The sequence below is a fragment of the Mesoplodon bidens genome (genome assembly GCF_964165515.1).
Source record: "Mesoplodon bidens genome assembly, chromosome: 16".
Classification (NCBI taxonomy): Eukaryota; Metazoa; Chordata; class Mammalia; order Artiodactyla; family Ziphiidae; genus Mesoplodon; species Mesoplodon bidens.
In genome coordinates this window covers 78,043,147-78,068,140 of record NC_138173.1, presented here as the reverse complement: position 1 = coordinate 78,068,140, position 24,994 = coordinate 78,043,147, and the positions used below count along the sequence as shown (strand labels likewise).

General features: G+C 52.0%; 1 protein-coding gene across 2 annotated transcripts; it reads left to right on the top strand.

Moving 5' to 3' along the window:
- The first annotated feature begins 4,250 nt into the window (after nt 1–4,250).
- On the top strand, nt 4,251–22,702 carry ZNF250 (zinc finger protein 250). 2 transcript variants are annotated; one of them, XM_081214369.1, is made up of 6 exons: nt 4,251–4,299; nt 10,226–10,311; nt 10,537–10,663; nt 10,770–10,883; nt 12,438–12,500; nt 20,915–22,702. In XM_081214369.1, the coding sequence occupies exons 2-6, from the start codon at nt 10,270–10,272 to the stop codon at nt 22,237–22,239; spliced, it is 1,671 nt and encodes a 556-aa protein (XP_081070495.1). In that variant the 5' UTR covers nt 4,251–4,299; nt 10,226–10,269; the 3' UTR covers nt 22,240–22,702. The 2 variants fall into 2 exon arrangements, with proteins under 2 accessions (XP_081070495.1, XP_081070494.1); XM_081214368.1 differs by lacking the exon at nt 4,251–4,299 and adding an exon at nt 4,306–5,925.
- The last annotated feature ends 2,292 nt before the right edge of the window (nt 22,703–24,994 follow it).

The following is a 24,994-nucleotide window of genomic DNA, read 5'->3' as shown; positions in this document are numbered from 1 at the left end:
AAGCAAAATTTTTCAGTTTACTTTGAAGCAGAGTAGTATCCCAAATGGGATATATCCTAACAACAAGAATCAGTGCAAAAAAAAATCTAGACTATTTTCAATAATCATACTGTTAATAATATTGACATTGTTATTCTGAAACCATTACATATAAATGATAAATAAGTAACTGTGTTTAGATAATTAGGATCCAGGATTTTCAATATAGGAAAAACAGATACACATGTAAAACCAGGCCTCCGGTGGATGAGTAGAGGCTGGGGCAGGGTCTTCCAATCTGCCTCCATCCTGGCCTGAGGTTGAGTTGCGGGGTTCAGGGTGCAGGTGCCGGGTGCTTTCTGATCCTGCTCTCCGTGGCTTCATAGCAGACCCTATCCTGCGATCAGGGCCCATGGGTAACCTGAGCCAAGATGGCAGTGAGCGCAGCCTATATTAAAAAATAATAATAAAATAAATAAATAAAAGAAGTTAAAACCACTTAGCTCTAAATCTGAATTTGAAATATCACTGAATTCACGATTCTTTTTTTTTTTTTTTTTTTTTACATTTAAAGTTATGTATTCTACCTCTGTCCTCTGAAAAGACCTAGAAGTAATGTCCAGCCTGGTGGCAATGAGCATCCCTAGAGCCCCACCCACCCGACCCCCGTGGCCTCCAAACACCATTTCCCACTCAGGTGGACTAGGGCTCCTTGAAAAAAACAGATTCCAGCCTGAGGATCCAGGGGCATGGGAGCTGAGCCTAGGACATCTTGTCATATCAGAAATCTAGGAAGAAATCAGTGAGCAAGGGGCTTGTGTCAAAAAGACTCAGGGCCAACTTGAAGAGGTTTGCCCTGACCAAAGATGGGAGGATATGAGTATTAATTTTCAAAACTGTAATGAATTAAAACACATTAAATATATTAAAATTTTTGCGTTCAAATAATATAGAAAAAGAAGTACCTACTTGGTCAGCTCTGGAGAATGCTAGAAAACCAAATCATTATTCTGAAAGTTAGTAAATAAAGGGAATAATTAAGCATTTAACTTGGCTTTTCTCTATGGACCATATTTCAAGGCAACCAAACACTTGATATGGGGAAGTTTGTCTTTACAGAACTGTTCCCACAAATGCAGAAGGGATACCAATAGGAGAATGTTACCGTCTTGCAAACTCTGAGCGAACTGCACCCAGGCAATGACTGTCAGTGGAAATACAAGCGCCCACGTGTGAGTATTCTTGCCCCCACCAGCCTAAACCCAATTAGTCTCTATAAGTTTGCAAGAACGTCTAAGGACAGAGGGCGCCACGAGAATCTGAATGGCAAAATCCCAAGTGTGAGAAACTCCACAGAACACATGACCTGATTTTAATAAATAGATTTCAGAGAGGAAAAAAACAAGTGGGAGGAGGCTATAGATTAAGAGACTCTACATCCTGTCGACCAAGTGCATTGTGCATTTGTGTACCTGGTTTGGATCCTGATTCACACAAACCGGTTATAAAAAATGAAAATAACGTCTGAGACAAATGGGAGAATTTGGACACTGGATATTTGACAACAGGGGATAATGGTTGCTATTTAGGTATGATAATGGCTTCGTAATTACCTTTTGTAAGGGCCCTAATTTTTTAGAGACAGATATGGAAATGATGGGATGGGAAGGAGGTAACTGGATAAAGAATAGGTGAGAAGAGATTGGCTGTGGGTCAACCACTAACAAGTGGTTGTGTAGTGGACGTGCGGTTTCATTATACACTTTCCCTACCTTTGTGTGTCTCTGAAATGTTCCAGAATAAGAAGCTAAAAGGAAAAAAGAAAGAGTGAGGGGGAAAGTGGGTCCCTGCAGAGGGGCTCCTGTCCCCGTCGCCTGCTTCCCAGCAGCCTCACCAGCTGAAGTCATCTAATTTGCATGTTGATGGTGTTTCCCCACCGGGATGTGAGCTCCAGAAGGAAGGAGCTCTCTGCTTTGCCTGCTGCAGATAAGGGAAATTGGGAGACTGGAAGCCTCTGAGTAGCGAGTCACCTCCTCCTGGACAACACGTGTGGACTGTGGAGTGCCCCGTCTCCTCACACCCTCCTGACATCCAGCAAAGGACCCGGATGAGACATACAGGGGTCGTTTCCCAAGCGCAGTCAGACCTGTGGGTCAGTTCCCAGGAGCTGCTGGAGGAGAATAAGTGTCCCTTTGTGATGTAAATCGATATGGCTGGGCTGGTGTGGTGGTGTCTGAGGGTGTTCGCTTATCAGTGTCATTCATCCCTCATCCACTCATTGCCAGCCCCTCTTCCAGGTACTTGGGACACGCCAGTTCACAAAATGAGTAGAATGCCTGTAGCACTGACGTGCCAGAGGGGTGAGTGGGAAAGGGGCTCAAAAGAGATTTCATTTGCATTTCCCCGATTATGCATGAATTTTTTTTTTTGGCCACGCTGCACAGCATGTGGGATCTTAATTCTCAATTTACTTTAACAAATAGGAGAGCATGTGTTCATGCACACATGTGCACGTGTTGTTGTTAAGTATATACCGTATGAGGGTTCACTCAGAGGCAGAGCCACTAGGAGACAGAAATTATATAAACAATAAAAGATTATATTTAAAATATGTATGTTACAGGGATTACACCTCACGCAATTGTGGGACGTAATCAAGCAATTCCTATCGGCTCTTGTATTTGCGTCCGATGCTGGAGCAAGACAGGGTTGGAAAGGGAAGATGGATGTAAAGTGGGGAAACCAAGCACAAGCTGGGACCTGTGGTCATGAGCTGGAGCCTCTAAGGACAGACAGAAAAGCCTTTGTTTTCTTTGATGATGTGGGTGTCCTGCAGAAGGAAGGTGGAGCAAGTTGTAGGCCTGTTGCTATCTTGTGCCACCCAGTGAGCCGGGGACAATTGTGCGTGGCAGTGGCACCTGAGTGGACCTTTCATAGCTCACACCACCTCTGGACACCCTCTGTAATTCACATATTGATTGTGTCCTGCCTGCTTTCCCCACTCGAAGCATCAGTTGGGACCAAGATTGCTGGGATAGAGCTCACTCCCTGTTGTTAAAAGGTAAACTGAGGCATATTAAAACTTTTGAAGAGCTTATTTGAGCAAACACAGAACGGAATCGGGTAGCGCCAAACCAAAAGAGGTTAGGAGCGCTCTGCCAACAGGAGCTAGGGAAGAGGGTTTTCTAAAGAGGCAGAAGCAAAGCAAGGAGGTTGACGGGCCATAACTTAAGCAGTCGCCTTATTTGGAAAGCCTTGCTGGGGGCTCCTTAAGTAGCTACCAAGGCAGCAGAGCCACTGCAGCCTTATGGCCTCCTTGTTTAATTACGTTAACACTGGCAACTGGCCAAAACCACCTGGGACGGCCCAATAGTAGAGCCAAATCGGACGACCTTGGTCCTGAGCTTCAGTCCCTTGGCAGAGGGGACTCTGCTCCACAGGGGTGTGCGTGCTAGACGAGCTCCCCGTGGGAAGCTGACCTCACGCTCCGCGCAGTGGGAACCCTGCCCCTGATGCCGGTGCCTGCTTCCCAGAGAATTACTGCCATATCCTCCCCCACTTCCAGCCTGGGGCCTCTCCCCAGACCACTTCTGCCCAGCAGTCGGGGCACCGGCTCAGCCTGGCCAGTCCTCCCAGCCTGCCGAGCTCTACCCTAGCCCCAGCCAACGTGCCACTTGGAAGGACACCAGCCCGTCCTTGGGGGGCCAGCGGGTGCGGTAGGAAGCAGCGATGACCACCTCTTCCTTCCGCCCGCGCTAGTCCTCCACGTCGGCCACAGCGTCGTCCTCGGACGCTCCAGCCCCGGACCGCGCGCCGCCCCCCGAAGTGCGCAAAAAAACAGAGCAGGGAGACGGGGAGGCGGTCGCCGCCACACATGACGACACCGCCAGCCCGTGCCAGGCCCCGCCTCGGCGGGGTGACACCGGCTGAAGCAGGGCGGGGGCCGGCCGTGATAGGAAGCAGCCAGTAGCGCCGCCAGGGCCAGCAGTAAGAGGCCCACGCCGGAAGTGCGGCCTTGGGAGGCCCGGACGCGGCGTGGCCTCTCTAGGCGCGGTGGAGGCCGCGTCTCTCGGTGGCTCCGGAGCGCGAGTCAGTCAGGAGAAGGCGTCAGTCAGGAGAAAGGCGCCGGGCAGGGAAGGCGGGGCCCACGGCGGACTGGGAAGTGTCGCGCTCTAGGAGTGGTTGCCTGGGAGGCGTGGGCGGGGGCCCTGGGAGGCGGGGCGCTCCGGGATTGGCGGGTGCGCAGACGGGGCGGGGTGTCCCCTTTGTCTGAGTGAGGTTCGGGCGGCCGCATCTGCGCGTGAGGCTGCGACGGTGACGGTGAGTTGGGGCGCGGGCAGCACCGGGAGCCTCTGCCCGCGCGGCGGGGGGCCGGGACCCTCCTCGCGGCCGGGCGCTTCCCACGCGCGCCCCCTGCCCTCTCCAGGCGCACTCCGAGCCCCCGCCCCACTCTCGCCTCCGCCGGGCCCTCCCCGCCCAGCTCCCGCGAACGGCGAGCCCTGCCCAGCGGGTGGTCCTCGACCCCGCGAGCTCCAACCTCTCGCGGCGCCTGGGGGCGGGCCGGGGTCGCGGGACCGCTGTCCGCGGGGGTCGTTCTCAGCGTCCCGGCGGCCTTGGCGTCTCTCTGGGAAAAGTGCTTCCTCTCGAGTTCCCCTCCCGCCTCCATTTTCCATCGAGGCTCGTTTCCCGGTTACTTTGTAAAAGCCCTTTTTCGTGAGCGCGACCAGCCTTTCCCAGAGTCCGCGGGTGTCTGCCTGCTGGAAGCTTGCCGGGGCGCTTCAGCGGGAGACGGCGTGCCGCCTTTTCAGCCGACCCCTCGGTGTGCGCTGCCCTTGGCGTTTCCTTTCTCATCAGCTCGGTTCTTTAACCTACGTGTCTTCTCAAATTGTCATTTGACTCCGGTTATGGTGTTTTGTTCCGTTTTGAGATGGAAGATTTCGAGTGTTTAATGGTCAGATATTTACCCTCGAGGCTTTTGGGTTTGTGCTGTGTTTTAAAGGGCTTTCCCTATTCCAAGATTAGTTGTTAAATAAATTCTTGTTTTTCTCTGGTACTTGTGAAATGTTGGCTCCATCTGGAATCATTTTGGTGTGGGGCAAGTTGGGAATCCAGCTTCAGTGTTTTCTCTAAATCCTGATATTTCTGACACAACCTACTGAATAATTCATTTCTCCATTGATTTGGAAAATCACCTTTGTCGCGTGTTAAATTCTCCCAAGTCTTGGGCCCATTTCTGGGATTCATGGTGCTTTGATGTGCAAAGGTTTTGATTTTCATACGGCAGATCTGTGGATCTCTGCCCCCCAGACTTTATTCACGTTCTTTTTATGATGTAATCTAAAGATTTATCTTTTATTCTTCATTAGCCGAATGCTTTCAGTATATGATATGAAATGATCTCATTTTTTTTTTCTGTCGTTTGGGGTTTTTTTGTGTGTTCTTTTGTCGTATTTTTTTAATCTCTGCTTTTGCTTAGCTTTCTGGGAGATAAGCTGAGCCTTGTGCAAAGACCTAAGTTCAGACCCCTTGTCCAAGTGCCTGCCGGTCACTGGACCACCTTCCCCGGATCCGTTTGTTCACAGACGTGGCCCTGCTCTGCCCCTTCTGGTCCAGGCCCGCTTGGCTCTCGGCACCAGGGCTTTGTGGATACAGTGGGCAGAGTTAGCATCACGTGTCTAAGGTTTATTTTAACCTTGTTTCTTCTTGCCATCTGTGAATAGAACCTTTTTCCCTGTGTATTTCCTGACTCCGTGTTGCTGCTGTGTAGGAAAGCTATCCGCGTGGATGCATGTTTGTGATCGTTTACTTCCGAAGGTTCCAGGGTTGTGCTTTGGGCTTAACGGGTGGCTCAGAAGTGCCTCTTTGGAAGGTGATTCCACCCTGGAGGGTGGGGCTCCGTGGAGATGAAGAAAGACGAGGCAGACCTTCCAGCAGGAAAACCTGGGGGTGAGGACGGTGAGGATGAGGGGGGAGACTCTGGGAGCCACCCACCCCAGACCAGGGACTGGGAGTGTGCCTGTCATGCTTGTCACTGTGGGCAGGTCTTTGGAAGGAGGGCTCTTTTACATCAAGATCATCAGCAGTTCCAGCAAGAGCGATAAGTTACTAAAGCTTAGCTTACAAAACAAAATAATAACAAACGTTAAGTCCTAAGCTCTTTGCATCTCTGCAGTCCCGTTTTTAGTTCCTGTCCCTAAGTCACCACCCGAGCCGACCTCACTCGGCAGTCTCACTGCAGTGTGACCACTGCTGCAGAGAATGTTGTTGGCCTGTTCTGGTTTGTTTGGGTTAGTCCTTGGCGGGTGTTCCAAAAAACGAAATTCCTGCATCTGAAGAATGACGGTGACCCGCGGGTGGGGGGGTCACTGTCGCGGGCACCCCTGGGGCGGGTGCTTTTTGTACTTGCCGCTGTGTTGGGGGCGGCGTGGCCTCCTTAGGCAGCTCCTCAGAGCCAGTTCTGACCCTTGGTGGTGGCGATTCCTGCTCTGGGGACCATCTAAACAGGACTTGTCCTGCCCACCTGTTCGTCCTTCCTGATGACTGGAGCTCTGGGCATCGAGGTGGGAGTGGCTGGTAAAAGCCAGGTTCAATGCCCAGGTGGCTCTGTTGTCCTCCCTGTGGTGTCGGTTAGCGGCCTGCAGTGTTTTTTTTTTTTTTTTTTGCACGTCTTTGCATCTGGCACAGACTTGTTCCAGGAAACCCAGACCTTATCTACCAAAGTGCAAAAAAAAAGAAAAACTAGTTAGTACCACTTTTAAAATTTGTTTCCTTTATTTTTTATCAGGATGTAAGTGTCTTATTCCATTTGGGCTGCTATAACAAAGCACCACACACAGGCAGCCCGTAAAAACAACAGACATTGATTTCTCACAGTGCAGAGGCCGGATGTCCGAGGTCAGGGGGCCAGCAGGGGCGGGTGAGGCCCTCTTCCTGGCTGCAGACGTCTGTGTCCTCACGTGGAGGAAGGGGCAAGGGAGCTCTGTGGGGTCCCTTATCAGGGGGCCTCCACCTTCATGACCGAAGCACTCCCAAAGGCCCCACCTCATAACACCCTCACATTGGGCATTAGGATTTCAACACATACATATACATTTGGGGGACACAGACATTCAGACCAGAGCAGCAAGCATACTTCAGGATAATTCACGCTTTTTCCCTTTGGCAGTTTGCAGAGTTCATCCTAGGCAGAGGTCTTTTGCTTTTGTGCTTCTCTGGGACTCACCGCAGGTGGGAATCTTTTCGGCTTCTCCCTCTCCACCCCTCCGTGCCTCAGCCTGTTGGCCGCTGGGTTTGAGTTAATCCCATCGGGTGGCATGACGCTTAGTCAAGTACTCTCACCTGAGAGGAGGTGTGTCATCTCTCTGTCTTACTGGTGTGGACAAAGGCTCACACCCCCTCGTGGCCCTGAGGTCATTGTTTGTGAAACAGGAGCATTGTGGACACACTCCATATCCCATGCTTTTGCTGACCCGTCTGGCCCCCGGGCGCAGCCTGAATCTTGGTCTTAGCAGGTGCCGGACTGGTGTGGAAGGACTGTGGCTTTGGCAGCAGCACCACCCTGAAGGCAGCTTCTGAAACCACACGACTCACACGGGATTCGAGCTGATGGGATGAGACTCGAACTCACTGTCTTTTCATTGAAACCACACGCCTAGGCTCAGGACTTAATGAAGCTCAGGTTCTGTATGTCAGCGGTCCCTAACCTTTTTGGCACCAGGGACCGGTTTCGTGGGAGACAGTTTTTCCACGGACGGGGTGGGGGGGGTGGTTCAGGCGGTAACGCCAGCGATGGGGAGCGGCAGGTGAAGCTTCGCTTGCCCGCCACTCGTCTCCTGCCGTGCGGCCCGTCCGGTACCCGTCTGCGGCCTGGGGGGTGGGGACCCCTGCTCTGTGTCTCAGCGCAGAAGGAATTCATAGTAAGAGGCAAAGTGATAGGTGAGAAGTGGAATTATTTGGAGAGGTACGCATTCCTTAGCATGTGGTCCGTCTCAAAAGGCGAGAGCGGCCCTGAAATACGGGGTGGTTACTTTTTATGGGCCGGGTAGTTTCATAGGCTAACAAGTCGGAGGGTTGTTCCAGCTTTTCCAGGGGAAGGGCAGGGGCCTCGGAACCGTGGGGGCTGTGGGTGTGTCATTTAGCTGATGTACCACAGTGAGCACATGATGAGGCTCTGGGGGGCGAGCCTTCCACCGTCTTGGGCGTAGGTGGTTCTCACCAGTTTCTGTCACACCTGACATCTGTGTCCTTCTTTAAGGGCTGTGCTCTGCCCCCACCCCTCCTGGTTTCACGTCCCTCCCAGGAGGGCGTGCACTGCCTAAGGATGTATCTGCTGCCCCTAAATATACCAGGTGACTTTCTCACCTGAGAAAGAGCGTATCAGAAACTCCGCTTCCCCAGTGCTGCTGACGGCAGATGTTCGCCTGGCACTTGTGGCTTTTCTGAAGGGTGGAGTGTGGTCTCATTGCTCCTGTAATTTCATACACTTATTCAGCAAACATTGAGCCACTGGGGCTCTGCTGGGGCAGGAAGGGGGGTGTGAGGGCGACGAGGCAGAGGACCCCAAGGGGGCTCAGGAGGGGCCTCAGCGAGAGGGTGACCATGGCCAAGCACCAGCCGAGGGGCAGGAGCCACCCCAGCCAAGGGGAGGCCCGGGCAGGGCTGAGCAGCCTCAGGAACGGTGTAGGGGGGGGGTGGGGTGGCCTTGGAGCCGAGAACGGTCACTGTGTTCCCACGGGGGGCAGGACGGGACGGTGCGGCCACAGGCCCAGATTCTGGGTCGTATGCAGGTACCAGATCAGCTGGGGCAGAACCGGGTGGAGGGCGGGGTCGGTGTTTGACGTTAAGTGTCTGAGGTGCCAGAGGACACCCACGTGGAGATGCCCGGTGGAGGGTAGGAGGTCACCAGTTGAGCGCACCAAAGGGAGCCCCTGGACTCCACTGGACAGTCAGGCCTGTGCAGCGGGAAGCAGCTCAGGTCACAGACACGGGCTCGGGCAGGAGCTGGCCTGGCCCAGGGCCTCGTGGCCGGCCACCAGCACCCACTGGGGAGGCTGTGAATAGGGCGCCTGTGGGTGCTCATTATTGGGTCCTGGCCCAGGTATGGTCAGCCCGTAGTGCAAATGACTGTCCACCTCTGCTGGGTTCCCAGAGGACCAGAGCTGTGCCGTTAACAAAGGTCGGTACCCGTTTTCGGGTGAATCCTGGGGTGCTTTTATTCACGCCTTGAATTCTAATCGAAGACTCCAGTTGGAATTCTAACTAGAGTCGTGTTGCCTTTACACGCACAGACACACACGCACACGCGTTTTGGGGGAGTGGGCGTTTCTGGTGGACGGAGGGGTGGGCGGTGAGGGCCAGCCTCTCTCTCCGCCAAGGCTTCTGCTCCCCAGAGGCAGCCACGGTCAGGAGTTCAGTGTGTATTTTCCTGGAAGTTGTGTGGTAAACGTACTCATCCACTGGCCGTTTTACAAAGGAAGTGAGGTGGTGGCTCCCTGACTTGCTCCCCCAGAGGCCCACAGCGTGAGGTGAAGCGTCCTGCTCGGCAAGGGGCCTGCCTGAGGGGGTTGACCTCGTTCTTGCGTCGTTTCTCCCGAGCAGTCTGCCTGCTGGGCTTCTGTGTCCCTGTTGCGGACCCGCCTCGGCCTCCAGGTGACGTCAGCCCCATCACCCTGCCAGGGGAGCTCTTGGTCCCCCCTTCTGTCTGGCAGTTGGGGTGTGACAGAGAGCTTACTTGGCCTGGCATTTCCCCAGAACCTGCCCACCCTCGGGCCTCCCTGTCAGGTGCTCAAACCAAATCCCTGGGTCACTCTGTACTCCCACCAGAACCCGACCCACGCTGGAGCCGCCACCGCGGCAGGACCAGGCGTGGCCAGGGCATCAGTGGGCCCACAGGAGGGCTGTGGTCAAGCCAGGCATGCAGGGCCTGGCATGGGGTCCCCACAGGTTTGCGGCCTGGCAGGACTGTCCACGCCCAGCAGCTCTGGAGGCAGCCAGGCCCAGTGCCTCCCTGGATGACAGCTTGGCTCCTGTGAGGACGCGCTCACCCGAGCCTGTGCACGCACTGCAGGCCATGCCAGCTGAGCTGGGCAGACGGCCCACTGCCCTAGGGGTGCACCGCCTCCCCAGGTGTCAGGTGGGACCTTCCTGGGCCCGAGAGCTCGGGGCCCATCTGTGCTGCTCTGGGACTGGAGTCATAGTTCACGGGGGTCCCAGCTGGGCCCGTCACGTGCTCCCTGCTCTTCCTCAGTCCCACAGGCTCCTCTGATTTCCATCTTCCCCAGGGACCAGGTGATGGCAGCGGCCAGGCTCCTACCGCCACCGGCGGTGCCCCAGGTGAGTTACCCCGAGGCCTGCACAGCACCCCTGCCTTGCTCACGGTCCGCGCACGCCTGGGGCTCCTGGTGGCAGCCTAAGCATCACTGCATCCTGAATGCTGTGGCCCCTTCCTGTCACTGCCCCCGCATCCCTGGGCCTGTCCCCACACCCCCATGCTGCTTGCACCCACCTCATCTCGGATGGAGACACTCAGTCGACCTGCAGCAGCCCCTGTCGTTCCAGGCCAAGGTGACCTTCGAGGACGTGGCCGTGCTCCTCTCCCAGGAGGAGTGGGACCGCCTGGGCCCTGCTCAGCGGGGCCTCTACCGACATGTGATGATGGAAACCTACGGGAACGTGGTCTCCGTGGGTAAGGCCTCTCTGCACGCCTCGTCTGTCTGTGTGCTCTGCCCAGGGCGGGGTTAGGGTGCTCACAGATGCTGTGTAGACAAAAGGCCTTCCCTCCCCATGCGCAGGAATTCCAGGATCCAAGCCCGAGGTGATCTCGCAGCTGGAGCGAGGAGAGGAGCCGTGGGTCCTGGACAAACAGGGAAATGAGGGGCGCCGGGGCCTGGGCACTGGCCGCTCAGGTGAGTGGGGAGCCGCCTTCCTGCACCAAGGGCTGAGCACCTGCGGGTGCTGATGGGAGGTGGCCGGAGTGGCTTCCTCCTGGGGTCTGATTTGGCAGAGGGACCCTGCGGGCAGGCGGGGCCAGGCCCCGTTCTGGTGGGACCTCCAGCGTTTGAGGGATCCCTGGTTGGTTGAGGGAGGAAGGAAGCACCCTCAGTGTAGAAGGGAAGTTTCTTAACCTGGTAGGTCGTGGGGCTGGGGCTGTTTGAGATGAGGAGCCTACCATCCACGGCCACATGGCGCCATCCGGGCATCCCATCCAAAATAAGGCAGGACAGACGGAACACAGCAACAAGATTGAAGCTACAGAACTGGAAAGAAGTCGTTGAAAATCATATGATTTTCTCTTGTAAGACTGACCAGAATTCACAAGAGAGTTTGCTAGGTACAAAATCAGTTTTATTTCTGTTTATCAGCACCAAAGGTATGATTTTTTTTCTAGTTTTATTGAGATATAATTGACGTGACATTACAAGTTTAAGGTGTAGAGCAAAATGATTTGACTTAAATATATTGTGAAATAATAACCATAGTACGTTTAGGTAACATCCACCATCTCATATAGGTACAACAGCAAGAGAGAAAAAAATTTTTTTCAAGATGTGATTCTCTTAAAGATAACATTTACAGCAGTATCAGAGAGGTGAGGTGTCCAGTAGTTAATCTAACAGACGAAGCACCAGACCTTTATGGAGGCAAGTGTAGAAGCGGGGGTGCTGGCAGATGCGTCCAGTCCTGAGGGCAGCGGTCAGCAGTTGCTTTAGGGCGGGGCGGGGGTGGGCGACATCCAGTGAAGGACGAGGACAGGAGTCTCAGGGAGCCTCAGCCAGCCTGCCCTGCAGGACGCGGCCCCTCTGGCTGTGAGGACAGCATGGCACCAGTCCCGTGGCTGCTCCACTCCAGGGTCTCTAGGTGCTGTGTGGAGGGGCACCAGGTGTTACGGACAGCCCGCCTCTTACTGACCCGCAGAATCAGGTATCCTCAGAGGAGCAGTGACTTCGCTGGACCCGGAGGAATGCGATTTTCCAGGGAATGTAGAAAAGGCACAGCATCATGTTGAGCAAATCTTTGACTGCAGCTGCAGGGGGCAAGAAAACAGCTGCCCCCAACCAGACCTGGGTCCCTGGTGGACCAGCTGTGGTTTCACCTGATGGAGGTCTTAAGACGAGTGCCCTTCAGATCTGATGAAAGAGACCGCCGTTCTCCAAGGTCATGGCGGGTTGGAGAGAGCAGCTTTCGCACAGAAGCGCCTGCTCACACTGCCCCCTACCCGCAGGCCCCAGCGGACGGGGTGTGCACAGAGCAGGAGCTGCCTGCTGCAGCCCGGGCCGCCACCACGTGCCTCGGCCTCGCCCGGCAGCTCCTCGAAGGGAGAAGCGTGTGCGCCTGCCCAGCCCTGCCATCTCCAACCCAGTGAACTGCACTTGCGTCTCGTAACAGCAAATGAGAGGGTTTTCCACTCTTGGGAGAGGCGTGGGTTTTGTTGTCCCTTCAACTCTCTGTTCCTTTTGCAGACACCTTCACGTGTGACCACATGACAGCTTGTGTGCAGCAAGACAGCACGTCCTGTCCCTGGGGTGAGTGTGTGTCTCGTCTTCTTTTCGATCCAGTGCAAAACCCCTGACGTGTTTGTGCTCATGGTTCACGAGGAGGTTCCCAGGCCGCTCTGACGCAGAGCGTGTGTTCTCACGGCACAGCACACACAATCGCTACAGAATGGCGGGGGGGGGGGGTTAAATTAGAAAATTGGTTTCAGTGGACTTGCTTTTTCCCCTTTATTTGTCTTGTTGCTACTGTACACTTGAAACAACGATGAAGCTGCCATCCTGAGAGTGTGGGGCAAGAGGCAGCCCATCCCCGCATTCGTGGCAGCCTGGGTCTGTTGTGTGCTGTGTTTGTGCCATGGATGATGGAGGGAGTTACCTCCTGAAATGTTAAATTATTCTTCACTGTTAAAGTCGTCTTTCTTGTCTTGTTACTCTGGCATCAGGCCAGAAGCCACCCATTCAGGAAGCTTCAAACATCAGAAGTGATACTTTTCCATGCAAATGAGTAATTATTTCTTTGACCTACCAGCTTTACTCTGTGATGATGAGGCTTATAAGTCAAAAAAAAGGAACTAAAACTTGTTTTCTGCTTAAAAAAAAAACATAGTATAAGTTTTTAAGAACATGCAAAAATCTCATTAAACAGATGACAGGGAATTCAGATATTTCAATGAAGAACCTGTTGACTACTGTTACCATTTATCAGTACAGTGCACACTTAATAAATACATTGCTCTGAAGAGAATAAATATGAAGAAACTCCGAATAAGAAAAATGGGCACAAAACTTGAACAGGTTCTACTAGAAGAGAGCCAAAGGAGAGGCCAGGTGAGACGGTGGCAGCCACCGACAAGCCAACAGAAGAGGCCTCTGCATAGTGTGCACCACTGTGGAGCAGTCAGTAGTGCAGGGAAGCAGTGGTTACCCTGGACCAGCCACTATACACCCTGTTGTTTGTTCCCTCTTCTTTTTCTCCTTTCTAAAAAGTTAGGTATTTTTCATGATTCTATCTTATCTCCTTTGCTGTCTTCTCAGCTGTAACTCTGGGCTATTTTAGTGGTTGTCTCAGGGTTCACAGCATGAGTCTTCAGTCTGTCAGTCTGCCTTTGGCCCCTGCTTCTCTCTATGCGATGTGTCTTTTTCTCTGGCTGCCTTTAAAATGTTCTCTTTGTCAATGAAATGACAATGAAACCTACCTTGCTGGCACCTTGGTCTTGGGCTTCCCAGCCTCCTGTTGTGTAAGTCCCCCAGTCTGTGATATTTTGTTAGGACACCAAGCCAACTAAGATAACCCCAGGATCCCTGCCCTCTGATCCCTGGTATACATGCCCTGCATAATCCCCAGGACTGTGGTTATGTGTTTTATGATTAGGTTATGTGAAATGGCACTGTTGCCTTTAAAGAACAGAGAATGCTCTAAATCTGGGTCTAGAGGTCAGAGACAAGTCAAATTCAAAGCAGGAGGAGGGAATTCCCTGGCAGTCCAGTGGTTAAGACTCAGCACTTTCACTGCCTTGGCCCAGGTTCAGTCCATGGTTAGGGAACTAAGATCCCACGAGCTGCTCTGTGTGGCCAAAAATAAATTTATTAATTAAAAAAATTTTTTTAAAGCAGATGGATTTGATTCCTCATTGCTGCCTTAAAGATGCAGGTAGGAGGTAGGAGCAGAGGGTGACTCCCAGGCGGCATCCAGCAAGGAAACGGTCACCTCAGCCCTGCAGCTCCAAGGAGCTAAATGTTGCCAACAAAAAAAAAAGAGCTGAGAAGTGGATTTATCCCCTGAGCCTTCACACAGGATTTCAGACTGGCTGACACTTTATCTCAGCCTTGTGATACCCTGAGCAGAGAACCCTTCCCCGCCATACAGAATTGTGGCCTACAGAACTGTAAGCTAATAAATACAGTTCCCAGTGCTCACACAAGGCTGGGAACACTGTCTCTTCCCACCAGCAAGAGCGGAAAACCTTGTAACTCACAAGGCATCATCAGGTAGAGTACTGAGTAGGGTCTTGCCTCACTAATTGGGGGGGAATAACCTTAAACACTGCTCTGGTCAGACTGAACAGAGTTGAAAGGCAAGAACCATACAATTTCCAAGTAACTTAGCCACGTATTAGAACAAAGCTCAATAATGTTTATAAAAATACAGAAGTATCCAGCACCAAGCAAGGGGAAATCCATGATGTCCAGCATCTAACCAGAGATACAAAGAAGCAAGAAAATACAACCATGATTAGAAGAAAAACCAGTCAAGTGAAACTGACCAGAAATGACAGGGATGATAGAATGGGAGACAAGGATATTAAAACAATAAATTCCATATGTTCAGGGAGCTACAGGAAATAGTGTATTAGGTAGAGGCATGGAAGATTATTTTTTTTAAACCCAAATCTAATTTCTAAATATGAAAACAACGATGAGATGAAAAATTCACTGGGTAAAATTAGTGGCAGATTAAACATTGCAGAAGAAAGGATTAGTGAACTTGAAAACAAGGCATGGAAACTTTTGAAAAGGAAACAGGACAAAGGCTAAAAAAGACTGAAGAATATCGGTGAGCTGTGGGAGAACCTGAAATAGCCTGATATATATCATTGATGGGAACAAAGCAGGAAAACTATTTGAAGGAGTGACAGTTGAAGTTTTTCCAAATTTGATGAAAATTATAAACTCAGGAATCTAAGAAGCTCAAGGGACCCTATGCATAATAAACATGAATAAAATTACACTAAACCACAGCATGATTGAATGTTGACAACTGGTGACAAAGAGAACATTTTAAAGGCAGCCAGAGGGCTTCCCTGGTGGCGCAGTGGTTGAGAGTCCGCCTGCCGAGGCAGGGGACACGGGTTCGTGCCCCGGTCCGGGAGGATCCCACGTGCCGCGGAGCGGCTGGGCCCGTGAGCCATGGCCGCTGAGCCTCCGCGTCCGGAGCCTGCGCTCCGCAACGGGAGAGGCCACAACAGTGAGACGCCCGCGTACCATCAAAAAAAAAAGGCAGCCAGAGAAAAAGACACATCGCATAGAGAGAAGCAGGGGCCAAAGGCAGACTGACAGACTGAAGACTCATGCTGTGAACCCTGAGACAACCACTAAAATAGCCCAGAGTTACAGCTGAGAAGACAGCAAAGAAGATAAGATAGAATCATGAAAAATACCTAACTTTTTAGAAAGGAGAAAAAGAAGAGGGAACAAACAACAGGGTGTATAGTGGCTGGTCCAGGGTAACCACTGCTTCCCTGCACTACTGACTGCTCCATAGTGGTGCACACAAAGCATGCTGTTGTATTGGCCAGCTCAGGCTGCCATAACAAAATGCCACTGATCGGGTCCTTAAACATCAGAAATTTACTTCTCACAGTTCTAGAGGCTGGCAGTCCAAAATCAAGGTACCAGCTGATTTGGTTTCTGGTGAGGGCTCTGCTCTCTTCCTGACTTGCAAGTGGCCACTTTCTTTCTTTCTTTTTCTTTCCTTCCTTCCTTCCTTCCTTCCCTCCCTCCCTCCCTCCTTCCTTCCCTCCCTCCCTCCCTCCCTTTCTTTCTTTCAATATTTATTTATTTATTTGCACCAGGTCTTAGTTGTGGCTTGCCAGCTCCTTGGTTGCAGCTTGCCAGCTCCTTAGTTGCAGCACATGGGCTCCTTAGTTCTGGCATGTGAACTCGTAGTTGTGGCATGCATGTGGGATCTAGTTCCCTGATCAGGGATTGAACCCAGGCCCCCTGCATTGGGAGCATGGAGTCTTATCCGCTGTGCAGGTGGCCACTTTCTTGCTGTGTGTTCACTTGACTCTGTGCCTGAGGAGACATAAGGACACTGTTCTCATCGCTGCGGCCTGTCCTGATGACCTCAACTAGCCCTCAGCACCTCCCAAAGGCCCCACCTCCAAATACCATCACACAGGGGGTTAGGGCTTCAGAATACGGATTTGGGAGAACACAAACGTTCAGTCCTTGACAACCTCCCTGTTCCTTCTTCCCCAATTTTAGGGTACTGTCCTAAGTTTTATATATGTTGTAAAACCACAATATGGAACTACTGTTTTTGCTTTAGACAGTTGTCTTTTAGAGTGACTTAGAAAACTTTTTCATAGTCTTTTATATTTACCTTCATTTTAACCATTTCCAAAAACCGTCATTTCTTTGTGTGATTCCAAGTTTCTGTCAGGTATATTTTTCCCCATGAAGAATTTCTTTAACATTAATGTGGATTTCATGGTTGGGAACTCTCTCTGTTGGTTTTTTTCTTTTCAAAAAGTTATCCTTTTTTTTGAAAGGTATTTTTTGCTGGGCACAGAGTTGTAAATTGACAGGTGTTTTCCTCTCAGCACTTGAAGGATGTCCGTGCATTGTCTTCTGACGTGAAGGTTTCTGATGATGAGTCTGCTGTATTTCTTACATTGGTTCCTCTGTGTTCTCTGTGGTTTTTTTTCCCTGTAGCTGCGTCTAAGATTTTCTCCTTCTCTTTGGTTTTTAGGAGTTTGAATAGGAAACATGTTTGTGTTTCTCTGATCTTGGATCTGTGTTTTGATATCATCCGTTATTGTTGGAAAAATCCCAGCCATGATCTTTTCAGATGTTTTACTTCCTTGTCCTCTGTCTTCTCCTGGGATTCTAACAACATGCAAGTTGGGCTGTTCAGTGTTGACCCACAGCTCTGTTCAGTGTTGTTTTTATTGTTCACTGTTCATTTTTCTCTTTGTGTTTCAGTTTGAATAATTTCTGTTGACCTATTTGCAAGCTCCCTGGTCGTTTCCTCAGCTGAGTTGAGTCTACTGACGAGCACATCAAAGGCGTCCTTTACCTCTGTCGCCGTGTCTTGTGTCTGATGGTGCAGGTTGTTCCAACACACGGGTCACCTCTGAGCCTGGCGTATCGCCGCTTAGTGTCTTGAGTGTGTGTGTGTGTGTGTGCACGCATGGGCGCGCACTCACACGCCCTTTTCTTTTTTGGTATCTCTTACTTTTTTATTGAATGTCAGCCATCACTCATGGGACAGCGAAAGAGGTAAACTGTCTGTCTGGAAACACAGCCTCTCCTGTTCAACTCTTAGTGTGAAAGGCAGAGTCGGTTCAGGCAGGAGCTGGGCTGGGTCCTTTGTGCCCATCGCTGCCTTCAGGGCGCCACCAGATTCAGATTCCACAGGCACTTCCTCGTGCAGGGCCGGGGGCACTCAGTCTCCCGTGTGTTTCTGTACCTCAGAGCCTTCCTCCACCCGCAGTAGCCTGCTGTGGCTTGTTGCTCAGCACTTTTTAGACTTGGGGAAGGGGGGATGGAGCAACCTCTGCTGTCCTGGTCCGTCCTTGGGCTCAGCCCTCCCCCAGCTGAAGGAGGTTCTAACTGTCTGGGTCCAGGGTCGTTTCCTGCCCTTCCCCACCCCCACCCCCCAAGCACAGGGTAGTCTTCCCTTCCCCCAGCCATGATTTTCATCTGTCCCCAGAGTGTCAAGTTTGCTTACTCTCCTCCAGTGACTCACAACTTTTGTTCCGTAGAGAAGGCTCCCCCCTTTCAGACCTGAACCCCCAAGGGAGGCTCCCTGTGATACTCCCCCCAGGGGAGGTCCACAGAGATGCGCCCTCGTGTCCATGCTCCCAGGGGCTCTTTGTCAATCTGTTAATGTTTTAGCTGGAGTCTCCGAGCCGCTTGTGTGGTGGCCCTGCCTTCCATCTTCCTCTCACCCCTCCCTTCAGCCATGGGCCATCCCACACACCTGTCTCCATTCAAGCACCTGTCTTTGCCTAGATTTCGGGTCAGTTGGTTATTATTGTGACATTAGTTCTGTGATGGATTCAGGAAAGTTAAGATTCTGTAGATTGTCTGTCTACCTTTTTCTTGCTGTCGGGGTGGAAGGGATGCTCTTTCCAGGTTTCTAGCCCCTGGGGGAAAGCCGTTAACAAAGTGATATAATAATACGTGTTGTCTTAAATAATATAATGACGACATTAATGGTAGAAGAACATGGGAATCACAGCTAGATTGGTCAGTGCAGTCACGAGACTTTGCCCAATTGAGATTGTGTTCTTCTGAGGGTCCCGGGGAGGGGGCCTCAGAGGCAGTGCTTGGAAGCAGAGGGCGGTGACTGTTCGGTAACAGGAACAAGGGCTTGGACACTGGGGTTGGAAGAGGAAGGGAAGAACAGAGGAGAGACTTCCCTGGTGGTCCCGTGGTTAAGACTCCGCGCTTCCAATGCAGGGGATGCAGGTTTGATCCCTGGCCAGGGAAATAAGATCCCACATGGCACATGGTGCGGCCAAAAAACAAGGGAATCAGAAGAGAGACGTGGGTCCTGAAGGCCCCCAGCTGCAGGGGGAGGAGCCAAGTTCTGTTTTGGACTTTGGACGTGGATGTGCTGGTGGGCCCTCCAGACGAAGAGGCCTGGCTGTAGGCAGAACACCCACCTGAGCCCTGGAGAGCAGTATGGGTGGGGAGGCCAGGATGTCCCCGTGTCGGGGGCAGCTGAAGCTCGGGGTGGGACCCCAGCCTCTACACCACTGTGAGGGCCCCTCGCCCTCAGTGTGATTTCTTTAAGGAACTCTGGGTAAGTCTCCCCAGCCCTGCTCCTGCCTCTTCCGAGATGACCCTCTGCTGAGGGTTTGCTGCAGTCGGGCTGCCTCCATCCCCCCCCTTTTTTTTTAATGTTTTTGGGGGGGTTTAAAAATAAATTATTTATGTTTATTTTTTACTATGTTGGGTCTTCGTTGCTGCCCACGGGCTTTCTCTAGTTGCGGTGAGCTGGGGCTACTCTCCGTTGTGGTGCGCGGGCTTCTCGTTGCGGTGGCTTCTCTTGTGGAGCACAGGCTCTAGGCACGCGGGCTTCAGTAGTTGTGGCGCACGGGCTTAGTTGCTCCGTGGCATGTGGGATCTTCCCGGACCAGGGCTGGAACCCGTGTCCCCTGCGTTGGCAGGCAGATTCCCAACCACTGCGCCACCAGGGAAGCCCCTGCCTCCATCCTTTTGCAAGAAGTATTAGCATTTGGTATGTCTAAGTCCCTCCAAGGTAACCATTTCCTGGATGTCACAAGACATCACAGGTCAAATCAAGCACATGTTGACCCCGTTGGCACAAATCTCTTTCCAAACACTTCAGTCAAAGTCTATCTTAGAAACTCCCTTGCGTGGTGGAGGGACTGCTTGGGTTCCGAGTCCATTATTTTCCAAGGGTCCTGGCTGGGGTTTGAGGGAGCCCGTTGCACAGCACCTGTCTTCTCAAACCAAGTTCTGAGTGAATTAAAAAGTAAAGCTTATATCGCAATAATGCTGTTACCACCAAAAAAGAAAGAAAAGAAAAGAAAAGCTGATGGGACTTGAAAATATTCTTACTACAGAAAAACGGACAGTTCGGTGACAACATGCCTGGTTGCCATTCAGTATGCTTCCTAACAGAAACTCCAGAAAGACTTTTAACCACCAGATTCAGGCAGGGAGGGGCTTCTGGGTCTTCACTGTGAAGCAGAATGCAGGTCCCCTGAGCTGAGAAGGCCCAGAGGAGGGGAGGGAGAGGCAGGTGCCACGGGCACGCACATTGGTGCCATTCTAGCTCGTGATCTGGTGTTTCTGGGATAGCATTTGTCAGTCTGCTTTTCCCAGGGGCTGCCGGCCCCGGCACCTGTCACAGGCCCCAGGAGTGTCCTTGTGTGGCGAGGGAGTGAGAGTTCCCTCCTCGGATCTTCCTCAGCCCCCGGGGCTTCTCACGCTGGCATGTCCCTCAGCGACCGCCGTTTTTAACACTGTCCCCAGCGAGGCCTTTGGGAAGCTAGAGGCCGCAGCACAGTGGGCGCTGAGACGGGCACTGGGAGGGTCGTGGGAGGACTGGCTCCGTCCTGTCCCCCGTCTCGTGCCGTCACAGCCCTGCCGCGGGCCAGCTTCACCTGCTGAGCGTCCCTGATGGACATCGCTCCGAGCAGGCCGTCCTCCGGGACAGTCCTGTCCCCTGGTGACGTCAACTCAGTGGCTCTGTCTCCGAGATTTAAAAAAATGTCCTTGGCACCCCCTGCTCTGCCCACTCAGCCTACAGAGCCCCTGCCCTGACTGTGGAAACATCCCCTGGCGTTCTCTGCCATCCTCACGGACGCCTGAAAGCCCTGTCTTGTCCCCCAGGGAGCAGTCTGCTGGACACGCACGCAGTGCTCACGCATCTCCTAGCAGCCCCCTTCCTTCCCACCCCCCACGGTCATAGGTGTGGTCCTGCCTCAGTTCCACCTCCGATGGCCTCTGGACACTCCAGGCAGGGCGGGGCTGGGGTGGCAGTGGGCTCTGGGCCCTTGGACTGGAGCCGGCCCTTCTCTCCAGCCACACTGTCGGTCTGGGCACCTTTTGTGTCACCTACTGGTGGCCTCTCAGCCATGGGCATTCAGGGGCCTCTCTGCTCCAGCGAAGCGCCTTCAGGGTGGCAATTGCTCTGCAGTTTCAAGTGTGTTAACACGCTCACTGTGGTTTTGTTGTTTCAGGATGTGAGAACAAGGAGCAGGACCAGAACAAAGACTTGAGTCTGAGACCGCTCACTTCAGAGGAAATTTCGATGATCCTGAGGAAAACACCTGCCGAGTGGAGTGATCAGGGAAGCTGTGAACCCGAAGAGAGCTTCTGTCTGAGTCCCAGCCACACTGGCCCCCCCGAAGGCCGGGCCCTGAGTCAGGGCATGCCTGTCGCTCAGCGACCAGCTGTTCCTGGCGGGGAGAGGCCCTACCGGTGCGTGGAGTGTGGGAAGTGCTTTGGGCGGAGTTCCCACCTGCTCCAGCACCAGCGCACCCACACCGGGGAGAGGCCCTACGTGTGTGGCGTGTGCGGCAAGGCCTTCAGCCAGAGCTCGGTCCTCAGCAAGCACAGGCGGATCCACACGGGTGAGAAGCCCTACGCGTGTCACGAATGTGGAAAGGCCTTTAGAGTGAGCTCAGATCTTGCTCAGCATCACAAGATACACACGGGGGAGAAGCCACACGAGTGTCTCGAGTGTCGCAAGGCCTTCACACAGCTCTCCCACCTCCTCCAGCACCAGCGCATCCACACCGGTGAGAGGCCCTACGTGTGCGGCGTGTGCGGCAAGGCCTTCAACCACAGCACTGTGCTGCGCAGCCACCGGCGGGTGCACACCGGGGAGAAGCCGCACGCGTGCGCGGAGTGTGGCCGTGCCTTCAGCGTGAAGAGGACGCTGCTCCAGCACCAGCGGGTCCACACTGGGGAGAAGCCCTATGCCTGCGGTGAGTGTGGCCGTGCCTTCAGCGACCGCTCCGTCCTCATCCAGCACCACAGCGTGCACACGGGCGAGAAGCCCTATGAGTGCAGCGAGTGCGGCAAGGCCTTCCGGCACCGCTCCACCCTCCTGAACCACGAACGCATCCACACCGAGGAGAAGCCCTATGGCTGCTACGCATGCGGCAAGGCCTTCGTGCAGCACTCCCACCTGACCCAGCACCAGCGGGTCCACACCGGCGAAAAGCCCTACGTGTGCGGTGAGTGTGGCCACGCCTTCAGTGCCCGCAGGTCACTGGTCCAGCACCAGCGGGTCCACACGGGTGAGAGGCCATTCCGCTGTGCACAGTGCGACAAGGCCTTCAGCCTGAAGGCCACGCTGATCGTGCACCTGAGGACCCACACAGGCGAGAGGCCCTACGAGTGTAGCCGCTGTGGCAAGGCCTTCAGCCAGTACTCGGTGCTCGTGCAGCACCAGCGCATCCACACAGGTGAGAGGCCCTATGAGTGTGGGGAGTGCGGCCGCGCCTTTAACCAGCACGGCCACCTGATCCAGCACCAGAAGGTACACAAGAAGCTGTGACCTTGGCCGCATGCAAATGCGCACTCGGGAACTTGGGCACCCAGCCCCAGGAAGCCTCCAGTCCAAGGGAGGTGCCCGTCAGCGTCACCAAGTATCACTGAGAAGGGAAGCACTGACATGTCTCTGGAAGAACTTCAGAGGATGCCTCATTTGTTTCAACTTCTTGAGGTTCAACTGCAGAGTAATTACACAATTGTAGAGAATTTTGGTGAAGACAGTTCCAATTCATTATTTAACGTTAGTTTATTAGAAGTGAGGAAGTAAAGGAAGTTACAGCGTAAGGATTACTGTCACAGTAGAACTTCCTCACTCCAGATAAAGGTTTTCTTCTTAGAACATTATATGCCTTTCCTAAATTCAATGACTGTTCTGATTATTGCACTTAAAATTAGAATGTTGGACTATATTTTCAGTATTCTGTTAAGCACTACAATGTTGTGTGGATAAAATGATATAAAAAAGATTGTCACCAAGTGTCGTAATGTATTATGACTGAAAGTCCTGTGTGTGTGGAACCACTTGTTTTGTATGAAAACCAGGTGGCAGGGGCGTGGGGGGGGCGGGACTCTAAAGATTAGTGAGAAATTATGTAAGTTTAGAAGACCCTTTATCTACTCCTTTAACTTTTCAAGATCAGAAGGGATGTCCTAACTTACTTATTAGTGAAGATTCAACTCAAAAATGGATTTTTTCCTCAAAACCTGTGCATAGAAATCATGGTATGTCTTGGGTTTCTGGGCCCATGTAGGCTTAGGAGGCCTCTTCGCACTCAGAGCCCAGACCTCACAGCTGCTACACCACGTGGGTGCCTCTTTATACACTATTGTGTTTCCCAAAAATAGTGTTACTAAAAAGACAGTTCTTTGGCACATACTTTTTTTTTTTTTTTTTTTTTTTTGCGGTACGCGGGCCTCTCACTGTTGTGGCCTCTCCCGTTGCGGAGCACAGGCTCCGGACGTGCAGGCTCAGCGGCCATGGCTCACGGGCCCAGCTGCTCCGCGGCACATGGGATCTTCCCAGAGCGGGGCACAAACCCATGTCCCCTGCATCGGTAGGCAGACTCCCAACCACTGCGCCACCAGGGAAGCCCTGGCACATACTTTTAAAACAAAATTCTCAAATAGCTTTTTGTTTACTCTTTCTGATATTTCTATTCCTATGACTGAGGGTTTTCTTTCATTTTTTACTCCTAGTTCCAAGAGAGTCTAGTATTCATTGTCGTATACTGTGATTAATCTAGTTTATTCATAATTCTTAAAAGTTTTTTTCTCTCTATTGAGAACACATCAGCTTCTCAGGAAAAATCAAGGACCAGAGTGTTGATCCCTTTTTTTTTTTTTTTTTTTGGCTGTGTTGGGTCTTTGTTGCTGCACGTGTGCTTTTCTCTAGTTCTGGTGCGTGGGCTTCTCATTGCAGAGCACAGGCACCGGGCGCACGGACTTCAGTAGTTGTGGCACACGGGCTCAGTAGCTGTAGCTCTTGGGCTCTATAGCGCAGGCTCAGCAGTTGTGGTGCACAGGCTTCGCTGCTCCATGGCATGTGGAATCTTCCCGGACCAGGGCTTGAACCCTTGTCCCCTGCATTGGCAGGTGGATTCTTAACCACTGTGCCACCAGGAAGTCCTAGAGTGTTGATCCTTACGTCCATAGCAATCACTGATACAGGTAAAAGCCTGTTTTCCCCTCTCTGCAGACACTGCTGAGAGGAGCTTACATCACTCAGGTGTAACATGAGAGAGGAACTGAGATCACAGGGAAGCTACCAAACTTTCTGACTCAGTCCATGACTGGCATCTGACTCCCAGTGCTACTCAGAGCTGAGCCCACCACTACTCAGGACACAATTCCTAATTGTGTGGAAGTTTTAGAGTAAGAAACAGTCATGTTCCAAGACAAGGCTGCCCACTCTCACCACCTCTATTCAACATAGTATTGGAGGTCCTCGCCACAGCAATCAGACAAGAAAAAGAAATAAAAGGCATCCAAATTGAAAGGGAAGAGGTAAAGTTGCCATTATTTGCAGATGATGTGAATACTACTGGGTGGGCCAAAATGTTCACTGGGCTCTTTCTTTAAGATGGCTCAGTAGCACTTAATTGTCTTTAACTTCATTAAAAACAATTTTGTTAGCCTGTATGTGACGGCTGTCATATCAGCGTGCATTTAAAAAAAGACCTGTATCAAAAGTCTTGAATTTCTGTGTAGCCATTTTAATATCGAAGATGGAAGAAAAAGAGCAACATTTTCAGCATATTATGCTTCATTATTTCAAAGAAGGTTGCATTTGCAACCTAAATGCAAAAAAAGATTTGTGCAGTGTATGGAGAAGGTGCTGTGACTGACCGAACGTGTCCAAAGTGGTTTGCGAAGTCTTGTGCTGGAGACTTCTCGCTGGACGAGGCTCCATGGTCGGGTAGACAAGTTGAAGTTGATAGCGATCAAATAGAGAACATTAACTGGGAACAATCAACATTATACCACACGGGAGATAGCCAACATACTCAAAATATCCAAATCAAGCGTTGAAAATCACTTGCACCAGCTTGGTTATGTTCACCACTTTGATGTTTGCACTCCACATAAGTTAAGTGGAGAAAACCTTCTTGACCGTTTTTCCCATGCAATTCTCTACTTAAACATAATGAAAATGTTCCATTTTTAAAACAAATTGTGATGGGTGACTGAAAAGTGGATACTGTACAATAATGTGAAATGGAAGAGATCGTGGGGCAAGTGAAATGAACCATCACCAACCA

What these genes read in the sequence shown, in the direction of transcription:
- ZNF250 (XM_081214368.1), top strand. Translation starts at nt 5,883, where the DNA reads ATGAAGAAAGACGAGGCAGACCTTCCAGCAGGAAAACCTGGGG. An exon ending in TCCAGCAGGAAAACCTGGGG is followed by an intron (nt 5,926 to 10,225) that starts GTGAGGACGGTG and finishes GCTCTTCCTCAG; the next exon opens with TCCCACAGGCTCCTCTGATT. An exon ending in CGCCACCGGCGGTGCCCCAG is followed by an intron (nt 10,312 to 10,536) that starts GTGAGTTACCCC and finishes CTGTCGTTCCAG; the next exon opens with GCCAAGGTGACCTTCGAGGA.